This window comes from Dryobates pubescens, chromosome 6, assembly GCF_014839835.1.
Source record: "Dryobates pubescens isolate bDryPub1 chromosome 6, bDryPub1.pri, whole genome shotgun sequence".
Taxonomy (NCBI): Eukaryota; Metazoa; Chordata; class Aves; order Piciformes; family Picidae; genus Dryobates; species Dryobates pubescens.
Window position 1 is genome coordinate 27,284,400 of NC_071617.1, and position 21,193 is coordinate 27,305,592.

The 21,193-nt window shown below is 40.4% G+C and overlaps 1 protein-coding gene across 1 annotated transcript; it reads right to left on the reverse strand.

Moving 5' to 3' along the window:
• Positions 1 to 4,291: 4,291 nt before the first annotated feature.
• On the reverse strand, positions 4,292 to 21,193 carry SFT2D1 (SFT2 domain containing 1). The gene is made up of 8 exons (XM_054162773.1): positions 21,021 to 21,193; positions 13,733 to 13,819; positions 11,701 to 11,783; positions 9,071 to 9,152; positions 8,709 to 8,744; positions 7,948 to 8,006; positions 6,665 to 6,694; positions 4,292 to 4,531 (listed from the first exon to the last, which is right to left on the reverse strand). The coding sequence occupies exons 1-8, from the start codon at positions 21,081 to 21,083 to the stop codon at positions 4,492 to 4,494; spliced, it is 480 nt and encodes a 159-aa protein (XP_054018748.1). The 5' UTR covers positions 21,084 to 21,193; the 3' UTR covers positions 4,292 to 4,491.

The window sequence follows — 21,193 nt, forward strand, 5'->3', positions numbered from 1 at the left end:
GTTCCAAATTAATCCCACTTACTACCACTCCAACATTTGGTCTAAAAAGCCATGGCACATTTCTGCAGATTTTATGTCAAAGTACTATTTTAATTAGGGTACCAGAATTTCATCAGAAGATGGGTAGGAGGTATGCAGTGTACAAGAACAGATTCTCCACCATCTACGGTTTCCTGCTGTCATGAAAGGCTATTTATACATTGATAACGCTTCCGCTGTGAACTTTCAGAACATCCATACATAGCAAACAGGATGTAAAAGAGCAGAATATACCAATGGAAGAATGCATAGAATCCTAGAATTGTTTCAGTTGGACAAGACCTTTAAGAGCAAGTCCGGCTGTGACCTAACAACACAATGGCCATTAAACCATGTGCTGAAGTGCCATGTCTACATGGTTTTGAACACCTCCAGGGACAGTGACTGTATCATCTCCCTAGACAGTCTACTCCAATGCCTGAACACTTGTTCGGTAATTTTTCCTAATACCCACTCTAAACCTCCCCTGGGGCAACTTGAGGCTATTTCCCTCTTATCACTCGATACTAGGGAGAAGAGACTGATCTCCACTGCACTACAACCTCCTTTCAGGTAGCCAAAAAGAGCAAGGTTTCTCCTCAGGCTCCTTTTCTCCAGACTAAAGAACCCTGGTTTTCTCAGATGCTCTTCGCAGGACTTGTTCTCCAGCCCTTCACCAGATGCATTGCCCTTCTCTAGACACAGTCCAGCAACTCAATGTCCTTCTTGTAGTGAGGGGCCCAAAACAAACACAGTATTTGAGATGCGGCCTCATCCGTACTGAATGCAGGGGCATTGTCACTTTCCTATTCCTGCTGGCCACACTCTTTCTGGTACAGGCCAGGATACTACTTGCCTTCCTGGCCCCTTGGGGACACTGCTGGCTCATGTATGTCAGATGTCCACTAGCATCCCTAGGTCCTTGTCTGCTATGCAGCTTTCCAGCCACTCTCCTCCAAGCCTATAGTGTTGCATCAGGTTGTTGTGACCCAAGTGCAGGACCTGGCCCTTGGCCTTGTTAAACTTCACACAACTGACCTCAGCCCATTGATAGAGCCTGTTCAGATCCCTCCCACCCTAACATGTAACCTTCCTGAGGGTGCACTCAATCCACTCATCCACATCACCAACAAAGATGTTAAAGAGGAGTGGCCCTGATACTGAGCCCTGGGGAACACCACTCATGACCAGCTGCCAACTGGATTTAACTCTGTTCACCACCACACTTTGGGCCAGGCCCTCCAGCCAGTTTTTTACTCAGTGAAGTGTCCACCCATCCAAACCACATGCAGTGAACAAAGTGAATCCTTAAACATTCAGGAGAGAAAAAAATAAACAAGAAATCACATGATTTCTTGTACACCTAAGTACATATAAAAATGACACCAGTCCATGGAGTCTTTTAACTTCAGTTGTCAAACCCATGCTGCTCTAGGCAGAGAGGGACCTGGGGGTGCTGGTTGATGGTAGGCTGAACATGAGCCTGCAGTGTGCCCAGGCAGCCAAGAGTGCCAATGGCATCCTGGCCTGCATCAGGAACAGTGTGGCCAGCAGGAACAGGGAGGTCATTCTGCCCCTGTACGCTGCACTGGTTAGGCCACGCCTTGAGTACTGTGTCCAGTTCTGGGCCACTCAGTTTGGGAAGGATGTTGACTTGCTGGAGCGTGTCCAGAGAAGGGCAACAAAGTTGGTGAGGGGTTTGGAACACAAGCCCTATGAGGAGAGGTTGAGGGAGCTGGGGTTGCTTAGCCTGGAGAGGAGGAGACTCAGGGGTGACCTTATTGCTCTCTACAACTACCTGAAGGGAGGTTGTAGACAGGTGGAGGTTGGTCTCTTCTCCCAGGCAGCCAGTACCAGAGCAAGAGGACACAGTCTCAGGCTGCACCAGGGGAGGTTCAGGCTGGATGTTAGGAAAAAGTTCTATCCAGAGAGAGTGATTGCCCATTGGAATGGGCTGCGGGGGGAGTCACCATCACTGGAGATGTTCAGGGCGAGGTTTGACAGGATGCTTCGTTGCATGGTTTAGTTGATTAGGTGGGTTGGATAATAGGTTGGATGCAATGATCTTGAAGGTCTCTTCCAACCTGGTTTATTCTATTCTAATACTCAGTGTTAACTGTTGAGTATTAACTTTGTTATTTATCCCAGTGCATAAATAAAACCCCCAAATCCAAACAGCCAACACCATTCTAATTAAAGATTACAGGGAAAGTGATTTTGTACCAGAATTGATGGTTGGTGGGCAGCTCTGGAGCAAACAACTGTCTGCCCCTGAAGCACCAACTAGAGGATCTCTCCAGTGCCAGTTATGGTCAGTAGCAGCAACTGGGGAAGGGGTGGTGACAGTCAGTTCCAGGATGACATCATCACCAACTGCTCACATACTATGACAGTATCACAGTATCACCAAGATTGGAAGAGACCTCGAGGATCGAGCCCAACCCGTCACCACAAACCCCACGACTAGACCATGGCACCAAGTGCCACATCCATCTCCTCTTGAAGACCTTGAGGGATGGGGACTCCACCACCTCCTTGGGCAGCACATTCCAATGACTAATGACTCTCTCAGTGAAGAACTTTCTCCTCACCTCGAGCCTAAACTTCCCCTGGTGCAGCTTGAGACTGTGTCCCCTTGTTCTGGTGCCGGTTGCCTGGGAGAAGAGACCAACCCCTTCCTGGCTACAACCACCTTTCAGGTAGTTGTAGAGGGCAATGAGGTCACCCCTGAGCCTCCTCTTATCCAGGCTAAACAATCCCAGCTCCCTCAGCCTCTCCTCATAGGGCTTGTGCTCAAGGCCTCTCACCAGTCTTGTTGCCCTTCTCTGGACACATTCAAGTGTCTCGATGTCCTTCTCGAACTGAGGGGCCCAGAACTGGACACAGCACTCAAGGTGCGGCCTAACCAATGCAGAGTACAGGGGCACAATGACTTCCCTGCTCCTGCTGGCCACACTATTCCTAATGCAGGCCAGAAGGCCTAGTTCGTCCTCAGTGAAAACAGAAAACTAAAAGGAGCTAAAAATTCACTCAAGGGTCTGCCAGCACCCAAAGGCTGTGACAGGGAGAGTTGGAAATGCTGTCACTACATCATGCAGCACTAATGAGCTCAAAAGCCTCCTGTGGGTTTGCAACTACCTGGTCCCCTATCACCAGCAGGAAAAATGTGTCACTGGCAGTTTACTGCTACTAATCAGTTAAAAAGTGAAGCCTGGTTGGCAGTTTAGCTGCAAAATCACATCATCATTCTTTATACAGCTTCCCCAGAAGCTGTTGCTATTTGTGCAACACATTGAGATTTAAAATATGAATGTACTGCAATTAGTCTCTTAACCTGACTTTCAGTATTCATCTTTCAGGCTATTTCCCCCTTCCTGACACTGCAGCTTGCATCTTTTCAAATCCATGCCTTCTATTTGTGAGTTATCAGAAAAAAATCCAACACCCTCCCACCCCAGCAACTGGGATTTTAGAATGCAGATAACCAAGCACGTCCATCTTGTGCTAAAAGAACCTCTTGTCATATAGCATCAGCTATCAAACATTAAGGATTTAACTTTACTTCTCAATAACAATAGTTCTCAACTGCAAAAAAAACAGAGTAATTAAAGAGGATTTCACTCCAATCTGTTACCAGTTTAAGTCAAAACAGTTTGTTTAAATACTAACATGAATAAGCTTTCAAGTCACTTGTGCAAATCTAATAACTGAGTTTGGCTGTAGTCACACACATATCCCACTTTTCAGACTTTCATATTTATTCAACTGTAATGTTGAAATTTTAAAAAGCTAAATAAAAAAAAATATAGTTTAGGAACCTTTAAAACGAATTTATTTTACAAATTTCATTTATACATTAGCCATAAGTTTTTAGTAAAAAGTATTTAAGTATGAAAGTAAAAACAACCAAAAAAATTTAAATACAGCTTTATAATAAAATTCAACAAGCTTTACACAGATCTTTCATGTACTCTCATTAAGCTTTTTTCCACAAGGCACAGGTATAAGCATTTCAAAGCAGCAGATAATTATAATTTACCAAATCTTTACAGCATTTATAAAACTCTTTGGAAAAGCATACAATGAATAATATACAAACAGAAATGGCACACTGTAAATTTTAGACAGAAGCGTAAATTAAGTCTTTACATATATTATCCAGATTTTAGTGGCTTGCCTGCACTGGAGGAATAAACTCTTACTGGATGCAATGTTATCTTAAGACTACTTTGCATGAAGTACTTCAATGTACTTTTTTGTTTTAAAAACCCTGGAACTTCCAGGGTTAACACAAACAATTCACCAAATCTATTTTTGAAACCGTTTCTAATAAAAGCTATTACATCCTCCAAATGCAAAAGGCAAGGAAAATATTGTTACTGGGTATTTAATGAATGGAAAATTATGGTTTGTTGAGAAGAACTCAGGAATAAAAGTTGGCTTTGAAAGGGTACAGTGGTTCTCCTTTTCAGTTTACCCTAGACAGGTTGTGAAGCATTTAATCACAGCATCCCTTTAAAAAGAAAAAAAAAGAAGTCAGTTGTTTGCTATTTTCTTTATATGTGTATCAACCATTACATATCAAACAGTCCATAAACAGGATAAAACAATAGCTTTATCAAATGCAGGATCTTGGCAGTTATCGTTGAGCAAGTACATCTACAGCACCAGCTAAACCAAAGGCTCCAGCCCATTCAGAAGCTCTGATCAGCCCGTACTAAGTCTTCCACACTGCTTACATTCAAGCACATGCTAAAATGCAGACAAAGCTTTAAAAAAAATGTTTTGCACCACACTTGGTGGCTTAGCAAAGTCAAAGCCTTATTCCACAAAAGCTAGGCAGCAAGAGTAGTGCTGAGAAGTCTGCCAAATCCAGACCATCAGCAAAGCACAGGTGCTGTCAGCTCAAGCCACATCGGAGTTGGATCCCCATGTTGCAGAGAAGAAAGGCCTGTGCTGAAGGGTTTACTATGCCAGTACTAACAGTGCAGGAAGGAATGCTACCTCAGCCTTAAGGTTTGAAAGATCTGAAGAGGTCTATTCCTTTAACTGACACTAATTAAACTGTTTTCTGATCACTCTCTTTAGATCCCATTGTGTTTAGTTTTCTCAAAAATATAGCAACTATTAAAGAGAGGAATTTGCTTATTTGGTTTGTTGTTGTTTTGCAGGTTTTTTGTGCCTTTTTTGTTGCAATGCCAGCAGGTAATCCAGAAATAACCAAAAAAAACCCCAAGCCACAAAACCAAAACAACCAGCAAACCCACAAACAAGTTAAGAGTAAATCATTAAGGCAGTTGAAATCAAGATAAATGAATACTTTAAAGAAATTACAGAATATAAGGGGTTGGCAGGGAGCTCGAAAGATCATCTAATTCTGACACGTAATATGGGTTAGATCACTATTTCCACGAGAAAGACAGCCTACATGGGAAATTATGTGAAATCCTATATCAAATAACTCAGTGCTTAATCACTGTACTACTAAATGCACTCTGTGTAAAATGTAGCTCTTTGATTCATAAATTCTAACAGACAAAGAAAACCAGAGACATTAAGTGATGCATATAACCTAATGGAATGGTTTTCTGCCCAAAACTTAATGCTGTTGGTAGGGAAGACCAGTGACTAGCAGCTCAAATAGCTTTCTGTGCAGAGCAGAACATTTGAAAAATAAAGGGGGGGTGGGGGAAGAAAGTAGTGATGCTCCTGAGACTGTCACATGGCCACAGAACTAAGAATGCAGGATATTACTTCTGACCAGGTAAGCCTGAGATACCAGAAATAGTATGATGACAATTTGAAGCCCAAGTTCACCAAGTATTACAATGGAGTAAGTACATTACCTTAAAAAAGTGTATATAGCTTAATTCTCCTTAGATCAAATCTAAATCTTAAAAAATAATAAATCCATAGTACAGATTTTTTGGCAAAGTCACAGAAACACTATAGGAAGATAGCCACAGGAAGAGAAAGTATTTTGTGTTCTTTTACCCTTTCACTTCCACCACTGTAACCTCATTAAGTAATATAGACATGGAAGCACTTTATTTTTCTAAAAATCTGCTGAAAAATGAAACTGCATTTTATACTACAGAAAAAAAAATCAGATTTTTCTGTTTACGTGCATGGAATTTTACTATGTATTTGGCCAGCTTTTGTTCCTTTTTGTACATGCAAGAGTGGAGAGAAAAGAAATCTTGCCAACATCAGTATTAACAGAAAGCATTGCCTCTGCCTCTTGTGAAAATATGGAGGAATTCAGAATTAGACTTAGCAGCTGAAACTAAACTTAGTTTGCTTTCAACTAAGACTTCTGTCCTTGTTATCTTTAATTTTAGCACTGGAAAAGCCAGTATTGCATCAATGTATTTTTTAATCACTGGACAATCTAAACAAAATTTCCATTTTCAGTGAAGAAAACTAGAATGAAATTTAGTAAAGAGAATTACTATGTACTTGCATTTAAAGCTTACATTAAGCATTACCCTGAGTCAGGGTATGTCGGCTATGTCATCTTTCTAAAGATGAAAAGGAAAAAGAAGGTTATGCATCTTTCTACATACTGAATTTAAGGTCCTTTTCCCCCTTCTAAGCATAAAGAGAACCAAATTTTGGTAAGATGGAAGTTATTATGCAGACTCACCTTGCAAATGGAATATATGACAGACTATACCTGGGGGGGGAAAAAGGGGAAAAATTTGTATTTGACAGTCTTCATGTCTCTCCTGGAACTAAATTATTTCACTTTAGTCCAGCATTAACAGAAGCAACCTGTTGTAACATAACTTGTAACAAGACTACCTACTCAATTTAATGCTTACCTGAGAAAAGATGATACATTTGGACAAGTACCAAATGTACCACGAAGGAATTCCTGGTTTACTTTTCCCCTGTTTGTTTTATGCCCCCCTATCTCTTTCTTTTTTTTTTTTTTTAAAATATTAATTCACAATTTCCATTGCATCTAAGCATAAAAAAAAGACAGATTTACTATCAGCATAATCAAAAGGAATGGAGATTTCTGGGAAAACTATTCTTCATGACAGCCCACCTTTTTCCAATAAAGGAAAGACAATATACATTAGCGTGCAAATACATGTCTAATCATACTAATACAGACCTATGCTGCAATATAACACTCCACAACTGTGGCAATTGTGATAATTTTATTATCCTCTGAAACTTGCTTCTTGCAAGCTTCCAGGCTATGTTTTGTCCTTGTGTTCAGCCTGAGGAAGCTCTAGGACATTTAACAGATGAAGTTTTCTGCTGTAGACATGTAGAACGTAGTTAGCAATGTTCCCTCTGTGTAGCATCAAGCATTTACCCAGGTTCAACATGATGTCCAACAGTCCCTATCCTGAGCAAATGGTTATTGGTCCTCAGATCCCTGTGCATTACAGACACTGTGTATTCAGGGCAAGTTCAAACAAGAACTGCAGTCACTTTGGATCAGTTAAGAGGTAATACCAAGTAATTCACCTGAGACAAGGAGACTGAATATGTTCAGTTTTATCTCCATGGAGAAAACAGCCACTTCCTAAATTTCTGCTAAACTTGCAAGCATTTACCTGGCTGTGGTCACATATTACCAAGATCAGCTCTTAGATGTGCTTAGCCCAGAAGCAGAGCATATGAACATACAGTTACATTCACATGAGAAAAAAATATGAGGGTTTTTTTTGCATATAAATTCCTTTCATGATGCTTCAAATAAGTTCACATTATAGAATGTACTTTAAATTGGCATTTTTGCAAGATGATTGCATATAGATTTTTCTGAAGTTACACAACTTATCTTAGTAAAACAGATTGAGGCTGGCATTTGGGCACACTTACATTATGCCAAGTGTATTATATATAGGTTTAAATCATGTGGGAGTAGGGGTAGGGAGAAGAAACTAAAATGAGTTTTAAGAATCTTACCAGGTCATTGCCAAGAACTGCAATATGCAGAATAACACCGCCAAACCTTTTTTGTTCCACTAAGTAAAAATAAAGCAAATAATGCAAATTATTTAATTTTGCACCAGTCTATACTGTAAACAGCTGGAACAGTCTGTTAAAAAATGCAGTTAACCAGTGATGCCTGAATTTCCTTGTCTTAATTTGACACTCCTGTCCACTCTCACACCTTTCCATTCATTTAATTCATCGTTTCATTAGTTGAGAACCTTCTCTAGCTTTGAAAACACTTCATATACTGTACTTCTGCAAATACAGAAATTTACTTTGCCTACATATTATACTTCTATGGAACATAAATACTGCCAGTTTTTCAGTCAAGATGCCTGAAGGTACTTATTCTGTCCCTCTGTCTTAATCAGCTTATATTTCTGTACTCATGGTTTCTGAAGACCACTCCATATTCTCTGACACATCACTAAAATAAAAGTATATCTTAACTTGCTTTTCTTATTCCAGTTCTCATTGCAGAGGTCTGCAGACTGTATCTGATGCTCTAGATTTTGTATTCTCATCTATGTGACATGCAGATGGAAGGCTGCATTTGCTTTGTAGCCAGCAGGCTCATCACTGCACCTAAACTCAACTGCAGTTGGAAACACGAATACCACATACACAAACTCATCTCTCCTCTACACCTGATCTGCATGCTAAAGCAGTAATACAATTAATAAACTAACAAGGTGGATTGCTCTTTAGATGAATGAAGTAGGCTCACTTACCCAGAATACAGCACACAGCGTCAATACCAGGCAGAGCTGGGTGGAAATAGAAAGAAAAAAAAAAAATTTAAACCCCCCCCCCCCAAAAAAAATTCAAATACACCAGAAACTGTGTAAGGATATTTTACTTCAAATTATTAATTTAAAAAAAAAATCATAAACAACAAAAACAATGGCTCACAGTCAGGAGTTAGATAATCTTTATGATACACAGAGCTAAGCAGTTTGGCTGTTATTACAAAAAAAAAAAAAGGAAAAAAGAGGCGGACTGAGAAATATGCTCCCTTTAGTAAAGCCTCAAATTTAGCTCTGAGGATAAAGGAAAACCTTTTAGCAAAAGGAAGTAAAGACAGCGTATTTACCAACATCACAACTGTAGCCATTAATCTTTTTGGCTCAAACATTGCTTTCAGTTGCTTCACCGGCCCCATCAGGAAACATGTACTAAGAGAAAGGAAAAAACAAATGGTAAATCACTTTCAAACAAATCTGTGAGAGAGACAATAGGCAATTAACCAGTTTTCCAGCAGTTAGAGGACTACAAAGGTTTTTTTTAATAGACATTTCAGTGCTCAGCAACACTTGCCAGAATGAAAGGTGACGTACTCCACAAATTTAGTCCTGGAAACAGCTTATGCATTGAGTCACCCTTGGCAAAATTCTCTCCAAAACATCACCACTTACAGCAGAGTTGTTAGGTTGAAGCCTACTGAATTTCATATTGAGGTGGTTACAAGAAATGACTTGCCAAAAGAATGCAAAGACCAAAATTCCACAGAAAATTTCAGCTTAACAATAAACTTCTTATTCAGACAGCAACAATTGAGATTATAGGGAAATTATTAACTCTTTGCTCAAACTCAGCAAGCAAAAACAAAGAAAGAAAAAGTTCAGTAGTTTGTATTAAATTGCCCTGCTTTCTTCTGTTCTGTAGTTAACTTAAAGGAAGAATGAAAAGCATCAGCAATGCTCTGCTGTACCTGTTCCTACAAAGAAATCCAATATGAACTAAGAATTCACAACTGTAGGAGTAATTCTCTACCTTCAAATACTCTGGGATGAGTCTCTTTCTTCCCTGTCATTGAAACTATTCTGCTTTGCAGAAAAATCAAAAAAACTAGTGAGTGAGAATGCCTGTAAACTTCACTGCAATCCAAACCAAAATTTTCTCAGTATTTTCTGATCTTGGCTGTTGGGCCACAAAATTAAGACACACACAGAGACCTGAATAACTAGAATAATAATTAAAAAAATAAATAAAATCAGGTAATAAGTGAAAAGATAGGGATGAGGAGTTCTGGAGCCCCTATTACAAGAGGGATATGGACGTGCTAGTACGTGTCTGGAGAAGGGTCACGAGGATGATCAGAGGGCTGGAGCACCTCTCCTATGAGGACAGACTGAAGGAGTTGGGGCAGTTCAGTCTGGAGAAGAGAAGGCTCTGAGGTGACCTAATTGTGGCCTCCCAGTATCTGAAGGGGGCCTACAAGAAGGCTGGAGAGGGACTTCTCAGGATATCAGGTAGTGATAGAACTAGGGGAAATGGAATGAAGCTGGAGGTGGGGAGATTCAGGCTGGACATGAGGAGGAAGTTCTTCCCCATGGGAGTGGTGAAGCCCTGGAATGGGTTTTCCAGGGAGGTGGTTGGGGCCCCATCCCTGGAGGTGTTTAAGACCAGGCTGGATGAGGCTCTGGCCAGCCTGATCTAGTGTGAGATGTCCCTGCCCATGTCAGGGGGGTTGGAACTAGATGATCCTTGTGGTCCCTTCCAACCCTGACTGTACTATGAAATGAGGGAGGTTCAGGACACTTAAGATAGGCAGAAAAATATAGAAAACAAAATGCACTGACACTGATTAGTATTGACATCACAAGAGCTTCTCCACAGATGTAAGAAAATGCAAATGGAGCAGACAGGATGGGGGTGGGGGAAATCTAGAGGTCCTTCATTTACGCAGGATATTTCTTATATACAACACATTCTGCAGGAGATACATTGTCATATCACTGTTTTCATGTCTGTGTCCATAAAGTTATAATAAAAACTGGCTAGGCAAGACTAATTAGAGTGGTAACTGCATTTGTTTAAATACAGACTTGCAAAAAAAAAAAAATGAAAAAGGTTAAATCTCCTTATCAGTTTGAGACTTTGTTACTTCCTACTGTTCACAGAATAGTTGCCTGTTATTTATTCCTGAAGGAGATAACACTTCTAATTCTAGCTGGAGTTCAGACTAAGATTTTCCTGTATTTCCCTAGAAGAAATACCAGTTTGTAAAAGCTTTCCTCTCAGCTCACCGACGATTAGACTTGAACAAGTTTCTAAAATATTAATTTCAAGCAGGGAAAACACACACAAAATTGGTAGGCAAAACCCACACACCAACCAACAAACCCCAAAGCCAGACAACAAAGAATAAGGCAAGTGAGAGAAAGGGAAATAATCAGGTTTGTCCACCTACTAGAAGAAGTATTGTTATTTTAGCACGAGATGGAAAAATTATACAAATGAAGACTAAATTGTCCCCTTACAGATTTGTTGAGAAGCATCCCTTAAATATTACCGCCACATTGTGTGGCAGTAATTGACAATGCTTTGACTCAAGAGTCAAGTGACTGAACTGCAGTCAGAGTTCATGAAAGCCAAGATCAGACTCCATGGGTTCTGAGGCCCATCACCATGTTTTAACTATGCTAAGGCAAGGAGGATGAACAGGAACCCGTTTCTTGTATGTCTTTCAAAGAAAGAAGAGGTTTAGATTCTAGGATGTCCCTCCCATAAATCTTTTAAGACTAACTGCTACGGGGAACGCTGCAAAGTACCAAGACTTTAAAAACATGCTGTGAATGATTTAGATTCTGCCTGGCCTCATAGTCAAAATGTAGATTTCCTGAACTTCTCTTTGTTATTAGCATTTTAATATGAAAACAATGTAGTTTATACATACTAAGACCTTCAGAGGGTACTTCAATTATTATAAAGAAATCATACCTGGCTAATGCAGCAATATTTCCCAGGGTATAAAACACTGCAAAGAGTTTGATCCCCTTTGGGAGCCATAGCAATGCTGTTCCCTATAAAAGACAGGTTATTTGCATGGTTTTAGTAAGTTAATGTAATTTGTTTAGATTTTAGTCTATAAATATATTTTCAGACTACGAAGCATTTCAGAGTATACTGCTCTCAGAATTGTATCAGTCAACATTCAGCACATTTCTATGGCCACCTACTGGCAAAATAATGCATTGATTTACTGTATTTCACAATACTTTCACAACTAGAAAATGTATATTTATATTGATTATAACATTTATTTGTACTGTTTATATTTGATTTACAACCCTTTCATTTTTGTTACAATGCCCCACCAGACATCATACACTTCTGTACACAGAGGATGAAATGTCATAAAGCCACACTAATATCCACCATCTCCTTTCTCCTCCAATCAACCACCTGGAGTGAGTCTACGCAATGAGGCTGTAAATAGAAGTATTTTAGAAATCTTCAGGCACCTCTTCATTAGCACAAAAAAAAAATCCAAAGCCTCCTGCTGATCCCAGTCCCCATGATGATCTGGGAAAAAATAGAGCTTAAACTAGAAGCAAAATATGGGGTTTCAGTTTGCTTAGGTTTTGAACTTTTTTTTTAAGCGGCAATATGGATATTCTCTTTTTGAAGTGACTAACTATATTCTATCCAATTCCAATGGGAATCTGTACTGTCAGTTTGCAGAGATCACAGTACAAGTTGACATGCAAAACTGCATGTAATTGTACTCTACAAAGAAAGCCTATGGACATTTTGCAAAGACTAGATTCAAAGAAAAATACAACCTGCAATGGTGAAGGTTTGGGTAGCAAAGAGCACAATAAATATTCCCAAAGGTCCATAGCCTGAATCAGAGGCTTCTCCACCAACAAGCAGTGATCTCTAAGTGAGAGCTCTGAAAAATTAGCAGGCAGTTCCTCCACAGCTGCTGCTTCCTGCCATTATGCAAGCCTCCTTGGTTTAAAAACTCTCCATGGTAGATGAAGCATGCAGCAGCAGCCATTTAAATAATGGCAGAACTAGAAACTAAAGAACACAGGACAGTTTCCCTACCCTACCACCAAAATGCGCTACAAATCAAAACAATTTGCCTGACAGTCTCCACAAAAGCTGTAAATGTCATCCACACACATTAGCTAAAGGCTGCTGACTAGCTCACATCAAAAGTCATGCTCTGTGAAGAACTAACATTGTACTTCATAATGAAAATAAAACGTTAAAAAAGAAAAAATCCACAAAATTAGTAGTCTGGATAGCTCCTCAGTGCTATGTCACCTGCCTCTGGGACTTTCCATGCAGATTTAAAACTCCTTTGTACTGCAAGTTACCTGTGCCAGGTTTTGACAGACCAAATCAATGAACAGATCTCAACTTTTTAAACTGCAGGCTTGAGCTTCCTGCCAACACCTGAAGGTTAAGAATGAACAAATTATTTGCTGGCTGTAAGATTAATAGGAGTGCAGCAGGTTTTTAAAGTGTCAACATTCTACCACAGTTGTCACCTACTGATTTCTGAGTGTGACAGGCTACATTTGTTTTGAGCTCAGCCCTTAAAAACCTTTCAAGCTTCCTTCTCCTTTTCCCCTTTCACTGGGGAGAAAAAAAATATAAGATGGGTACAAACAGAACAACAGCCAAAGCTCTTTCCTGGTACACCTCTCACATACCTAAATTAAAAATGCAGCACATCTTCTCAGTGTTTGAACCTCTGAGTAAGAATTTTCACTACACAATAAAAATGCTCTCTGTTGTGAATGGAAGAAGGATGGTCAGAATCATAACTTACAGACCAACAGCCCCTACATGCCAGTTATAACCTTTCTGTTCAGTTAAATTTACGGATACAAAATTTAGGACACAGGACAAAGCAAATACAGGATCATATATTAAATTTTAATATGAGTAAGGTACTATTGGAGAACATTAATTAACAAAGTTCAGAGGAAAAAACCACAACAAACACTCTACTTACAAGAACAGAACATACAATGCCTGCAACAAAGCATATGGCAAACCATCTGACTCGAGTACCAAAGCTGAGTGTTGAGGCATCGAGGACCTTCATAGGAGGAGAGAGAAAGAGACATGTTATGAAAAACCCAGTTTTGATCAATTTAAAGGGCATTTTCTTATTTACTACTGAAGTCCTTCATTTCAAACAAATTGGTTTGCTTAAAAGTTGCCTGCATATCAATTACATGAGTTTAAGAAGTTGTATTATCAATCTGAAAACATATTTCCAAAACAAACAAAAAAAGACAAAACTTGTGAAGGTATATTTTGGCACTCATGCAGTACAGCTCCACTGTCAAATAGACCTTCTCTTCACCATACAATTGCAAAATTCTAAACATTGTACCAAAACAGAAGGATGAATGGACCTTCTAGCAATTTGCAGAAGAACACAGCTATTTGTATGGCACTCTATGTTCCCATAGTCATTACTACCTTTTCCAGTTACTAGGCAGAAGCCATTGTATATATTAGTACAAGTGCCCACTGCAAGCATTATGAATCCACTTCAATTACTGTTTCTTACAGGGTGAATGAAGGTATGGGCAGATTTAACAGTGTCTCAGACTTGTTGCAAGGGATCATTTTACTTCCCACTTCTGCAGGGTGATTCCAGAACCTGCAAGACCCCTTAATGAGCTGAGCTGGCTGACAACTCACAAAGCAGGAAGAGAACTAGTATTCCTTCCATTCTGATGACTTAGTCCTATGCTAGACTGAGGAGCCAAACCAGCTCAGCAACAAGTCAGAAAAATGCTGGGGCTGATAAAAGAGGGAGGGCCACATAGCTGGCAGAGGAACAGCCCATTTCAGCAGATGTCACTTGTTAGATATGCTCATCTAACCTTTTCCATCCATGCTGTAAGAACAATGTATTTCAGCTTACTCCAGGTCACCAAAATGAAATATAACTTCTATTCTAAACTGGTCTGTTAAGCAAAGTATTGCTTCAGTTTACATAATATGACTATAAAAAGCTAACTTTCCTATTTGTTCAGATGACACAAGCAAACTTAGCCTCTTGTTACATAGTTTTAGTAGTTCTTAATTAAAAATATCTTTAAACAAGCACACAAGTTAGGGCTTCCTCAACCAATGAGTCTGTTTCTCCTACTCTCTTGAGAAATTTCTCTTTCAGGTAGTGGTAACTGAATGAGAGGGATTTGGTTGCTGCTTTGAACAATTTCATGTGTGTACAAATGAAGATTCCATATCTAGTTTAATAAAAAGGGCCCTCATACAAGTATACATTTATGTGCTGTGATGAATAAGCATCTGAAAGTATGTCAACAAGGAATAGCTTGGACTATTTTTGACCTATAGAAGCATTACTAATCTTATTTAATCAAATTAGGTATTTTGAATATTTACTTAAGGGGGGACCAGAATACTAGCAATAAACTTTTACGCTTGCATACTGACTGAGCTGAAAAGGTGCAAGATACAATATTGTTCTGAATTTTTTGATCTCTGTTCAGCAGCGAAGGCAGAACTTCCCAAAGGTCAGAAGATGCAGCTTACCTTGTTAGGTTTGACTCTTTATCCTTATGGAGGCATTAAAGAAATAGACAAAAACAGTAACTGAGGGATGGGTTAGTGTATGAAATAATATTTGATAGTCATATTCCTGAATGCCTATCATTGTAAGAAGTACAGGAAGAGGTGTATGACATAACATATGAACCATGTTTGACACCTGTTAGTGCAACCAATCACATGTGTGTACACACAGGCAAAAAAAAAAAATAATCCTTTCCATCCCAGCTTAGAAATGAAATGTTGAATGGGCCAATACTATCACTATTCTAAGCAACTAAAATGTGTGCAGTGAGTAAACAAGCAAAGAATGAAGGTAAATCATTTCATAGAATCAGTAAGGTTGGAAAAGACCTCAAAGATGATCAAGCCCAACCTGTCACCCAACACCTTATGACTAACTAAACCATGGCTTCAAGTGCCACATTCAATCCCTTTTTGAACACCTCCAGGGACAGGGACTCCACCACCTCCCTGGGCAGCCCATTCCAATGGCAAACAACTCTTTCCGTGAAGAAGTTTCTCCTCACCTCAAGCTTAAACTTCCCCTGGCACAGTCTGAGACTGTGTCCTCTTGTTCTGGTGCTGGTTGCCCAAGAGAAGAGACCAACCCCCACCTGGCTACAACCTCCCTTTGGGTAGTTGTAGATGCCAGTAAGGTCTCCTCTGAGCCTCCTCTTCTCCAGGCTAAACAATCCAAGCTCCCTCAGCCTCTCCTCATAGGGCTTGTGCTCGAGGCCTCTCCCCAGCCTTGTTGCCCTTCACTGGACACGTTCAAGTGTCTCAATGTCCTTCTTAAATTGAGGGGCCCAGAACTGGACACAGTACTCAAGGTGTGGCCTAACCAGTGCTGAGTATAGGGGCACAATGACTTCCCCGCTCCTGCTGGCCACACTATTTCCGATACAGGCCAGGATGTCAACCAGTACCCCGAGGTCCTTTTCTGTCTGGCTGCTCTCCAGCCACTCTGACCCCAGCCTTCAGCTGTATCAGGCAAATTCCTGCTAGTTACTGCTCTTCTGGTTTTAATGACAGTGTTTCTGAAAGATCTACCAGAAAATTTCATTGTTCATATAATTTGAAAATATCTTTATCTTCATTTAAATCACTAACAGTTGCTAAGTGGAAAAAATATGAACACTGTAAGTGAATCACAAAACAGCTCAAAACCCCAAAATCCCTGCAAGATTTAAAATGTTAGTTTTAAAACTAATTTAATACATTTTATGGATTTAATTCTTAAAAATTTAGATTGACAATACATGCATCTGAAGTTCAAGAAGATATGCATGAAGGCTACTAGAGTATCACAAGCCAGCACTGTCTGTAATAATTAAACTAGATTAATTAACATAAAATGAAAGCTGATTTTTCAACCATTCTTTGTTCCATCACTACTTAAGTTACTGAGCCGGACCTAGTCAATGCAATGTTTAAAATCTTGAAACTGAGTATCTGGTAATGCATTTCTTAGTCTCTGATACCTAATGCTTTATGGGTGTCACAGAAGCAATGGTACTAATTACCTTTCTGAGATGTCCATTTCACCTCTGCAGTGAAACACCTTGCTGCAGGGGTTGAATAACAGGTACGCAGTTCAACTACTAAGCTACAAACTTAAGCATGCTCTAAAATGGTAGGCTGTAGCCTGCAAAAGTTAAGAGCCTGCCACAACACTTGCTCATTCAATCACATCCACTGCAGGCGCAATAATTTCTGTAAGAGAGGTTGTGAGACACCCTAAAGTAACAGCTTCGTTTATTGCACCTATGATTGGAGACTACAAATTGGACCCCCAAGAAGAATTTAGTAAGTGTAAGCTGCCTATGCAACAAAAGCAGAAAACCATGTATGGGTGATGAGGACTCTGTCTGCATAAGCCACACAGCTAACTCTAGATTTCAGATAAAAAGAACTGACATTACACTCTACGATATTTGCATGAGCAGAAGACTGAAAACATTGCCATGCAAATTCCACATTTGGGGCAAGATTCATATGGAGATCCTATGCAGTGGCAGCTGTGAGGGAGTTCCTGTAAAACGTATGCCTCTTCCTCTACAGCTTATCACCTTGTTTCTAAACAATGAAAGGGAAAAAATAAACAAATTAGCAAATAGAAGCCCTTGTTTTTCTATAGCTAAGATTTAATTCCAAACTCCCAAGCAAGAAGCAGATATATTCCAAGAAAACATTACAGCAAAGAAGTGACAAAGACACTCAGAAATCAAGAAGAAATCCTAAGCGGAAACTTGAACCCAGAAGGCAGACTTCCTGAAACATCAGTCCTGTAGTACTTTAATATACTAGCTGCAAGGACAGATCGTCTTCACTGATTAGTTTGCTGTGGACACATGAGTCATCTGAATGGTAATCTGCAAGGCTGTCCCTGAGCAAAAAGATTTCTTGTGGCTTTGAACATCTACCTAGGCTCCTCCCATACATTAATGGACTTGTACGAGTTTTCCACATGGGCAGCAAAAAACTAGAAACTTTATTTTGCAGGTTTCAAGGAAGATTCCAGATTACTACCAAGAAACAACATAATTGTTAAATTAAGAACTTGCAAGCAGCAGAGAAAACTCAATTTCAAAGAAATGTTGAGCACATTTGCAGAATTCAATTCCCAAGTAATGCTTGGGAAAAAATTATAGAGATATATTTTCATATGTCTTTGAAAGGCTTTTTAAGCAATACTTTAGAGCAAGTGTAAGAAATACAAGTGCCTGGTCTATTCCTTCTTGTTAAAATCCGGTTGAATGCTTTAAGCATTCTCAATCAACAACTATTGTTTGACTACACTCAGATATAATCCAATGTCTCAAACAGACTACTTTTATATTAGTTTTGGTATTGATGAAACTGAACAGCATAATGCTGCCCTGTCAACATCATTACATTGGTATATTTACAATTTATTATTAACTTCAAAAATATTAATTCCTTTTCTTAAAAAAAATAAAATAGCTGATTTAATTGCAGTAAGAAGTGGCAGTCAGTCATCTGAAGAGTTCCAAAAGTACACAAATGCTTCACTGAACCACCACACAGCTGTCTCACTATATACTATTCCTTCCACTTGACAAGTAGTACTGCTGCCTTCATGGTAATGGCTCTGCAAAAAATCAAGGAGGAGCAGAACACAGATATCTAGCAACATGAACCATATGATGGCTATTACACAACTATCAGCTATTCCAAAGAGAGGGCCAGTGTTTTTAACTGAACATATGACTGGGTTCCTGAAAGGCCATCTGAAAGAGCTATTTTACAGACAAAATTCAAAAACTTCTGTTTTCTTTCACAATCTTACCTCTTAAAAACTGTGCTTCTCTGTATGAGTGCACCTACCTTTTTACTCTACTTACATACATTTCAAAACCAGTCAACATCATCCAGCTGTAAAGCTGTAGTTCTAGTCAATGTCACATATGAATTTCCTCACTAAAATACACTGCTGAAATACACTGCTACTTTGAGAGAAACCTATAGAAGAGACACTGCCTGACCTAAGTACTTTGGTTTTTCTTCAGTGGTTATTTATTCAAAGAAAATCTTTCCAGTTCACCTTCTCAGCATGCAATTCCTTTGCACTACACCAAAGACATGTATATTTTCTTCTATCAGGTACTGGATAGGCTTCAAATAGGGTCAGATTATTCCTATTTAAAGTCTTCTCCAACTATAACAACATCATTACAAGAAATAATCAAATCATATCAAAAGAAGTGTGACCAGCAGATTGAGAGAGGCGATTCTGCCACTCACTATGCTCTGGCAAGACCTCACCTGGCATACTGTGTCCAGCTCTGGAGCCCTCAGCACAGGAAGACAATGCACCTGATAGAGCAGGTCCCAAGGAGGGCCATGAAGATGATCAGGGGACTGGAACACCTCTTCTACAAGGATAGGATGAAGGAACTGGGATTTTTCAGCCTGGAGAAGGCTCCTGAGAGACCAAAACAGCAGCTTTCCAGTAACTGAAGGGGGCCTACAAGAAGGCTGGAGAGGGACCAGTTACAAAGGCCTGTAGTGATAGGATGAGGGGCAATGGTTTGAAATTAGAGAAGAGTAGATTTAGATTAGGAACAAGTTCTTTACCATAAGGATGGTGGAACACTCAAGCAGGTTGCCCAGGGAGGTAGTTGAGGCCCCATCCCTGGAGATATTCAAGGTCAAGCTTGACAGGGCTCTGAGAAACCTGATCTAGTGGAAAATGTCCCTGTTGACTGCAGGGGGGTTGGACTAGATGACCTTTGGAGACCCCTCCCAACCCAAACCATTCTATGATACACTGTTTAGTAACTGACATTTAACAAATTACACATTCTTAACTCAGGTCTCTTCTTCTCAGGAAATATATCTAAAGTACAAAAGTATTAAATATTCAGGCATTTATCTATTGATTGCTGCCTGAAAGTAAAGTATCACAGCATCAGGGAAAACTCCCTTATGCTATCATGTGTGTCTCTCATGTGATAAGTGCCTTGGGATGGCAGATCTTGGAACTGAACAAAGATTAACAGAAATGCAAGTACGTCTTTGATAATCTTGAGACAAGATCAGAAGGTGAAGCATCCCTACCAAACGCTGGAAGTCACTTCTGGTGCAGAAGCGCACATTGCTCCCTGAATCAGTCTGGTGTGAATACAATGTAGCTGCTTTACTGTAGCAAAGAGGCCAAGTTCATAAGCCTTGAAGCAAGCAGCAACTCAGTACAAAGGCAAGTGAAGCATGTCATGGAGTAAGCTGCTAGAACTAACATGCCATAAACACCACCTATACTGGGGCTGTGCTGGGTCACCAAGATCTGTTAGCTGCAGCTTGGATCCAGGCTGCTCTACGTTGCAGCTTCCTCCACCACACAGCCAGTACATGGCATCAAGGTATTTCACGATGCAGGACACTCTGACCTGTAGTCAGACCAATTAAAAGGAAGCTGATGGCATAAATGGTTCTTTGTAATTATGTTCAGCTTTGCTTTAACCTAGATCTCAAAATTATGGTGTTCAAACTCCATTTAAAAAAAAAAAAACCAAACTAAACTGACAGAGATAGAGAAAAAAGATATATTTTACTTAAGGATTATGCATCCAAAAAGGCACTTCAGCACAATATACACACACACAAAAGACCTAACTAGAGAAAGCCTTTCCTTTTGTAAATTCAAGCATGTAAGGAAACAGAGGAGCAATTTAGAAAGAAAACTTACTAAACTGATCATCAAATACCAAGGCCATATTGGAAGATGACTACACAGGGGATTCTGTCATCTTGAAACAGAACGTGGGAAATAAACCCAAAGAACTAAAAACCACCAATACAACAAAGAGTTTCTCCACACTCCGAAAAATCGCCTGAACTCCTACTCCTGGGCAGGATCTAGTGCCCACGAACCTCGTTGTTCGGCGCAAGCAACACAATTGCGTCTCTGCCTCCCCGTCTCCCCCGCTTACAGACACGGACAGGCACGGGGGCAGACACCGAGGGGTGCGGGTGTGTGCACGGGCCACAGAGGGGGTCAACGCGGGGCACACGGTGGCATCCGAGGCCGCGGAAACCAGTGCGGGCCTACGTCCGGGAGGTTTCAGCGACGCCCCGTCAGCCCGCCGCGAAGAAAGGGGCGCCGTCCCGCCAGACGCAACTCGGCGGCCGTTAGCAGCCGCCAGTGCCGGGAAGGGGAAGATGAACCGGTCCTCGCCGGGAGGTACCTGCGCCGTCAGGCCCTGCTCCTCGTCGTCCTGCCCGGTCAGCACTCGCCGCAGCTTCTCCATGCCGGCACTCGGGCAGGACCGGGAAGGGGCGAGACCAGCCGAGTCGAGGGGAGCCGCTCCGGAGGGGCCGAGTTGCAACCACACTCCCGCGCCGGGCCGCTGGCCCACCC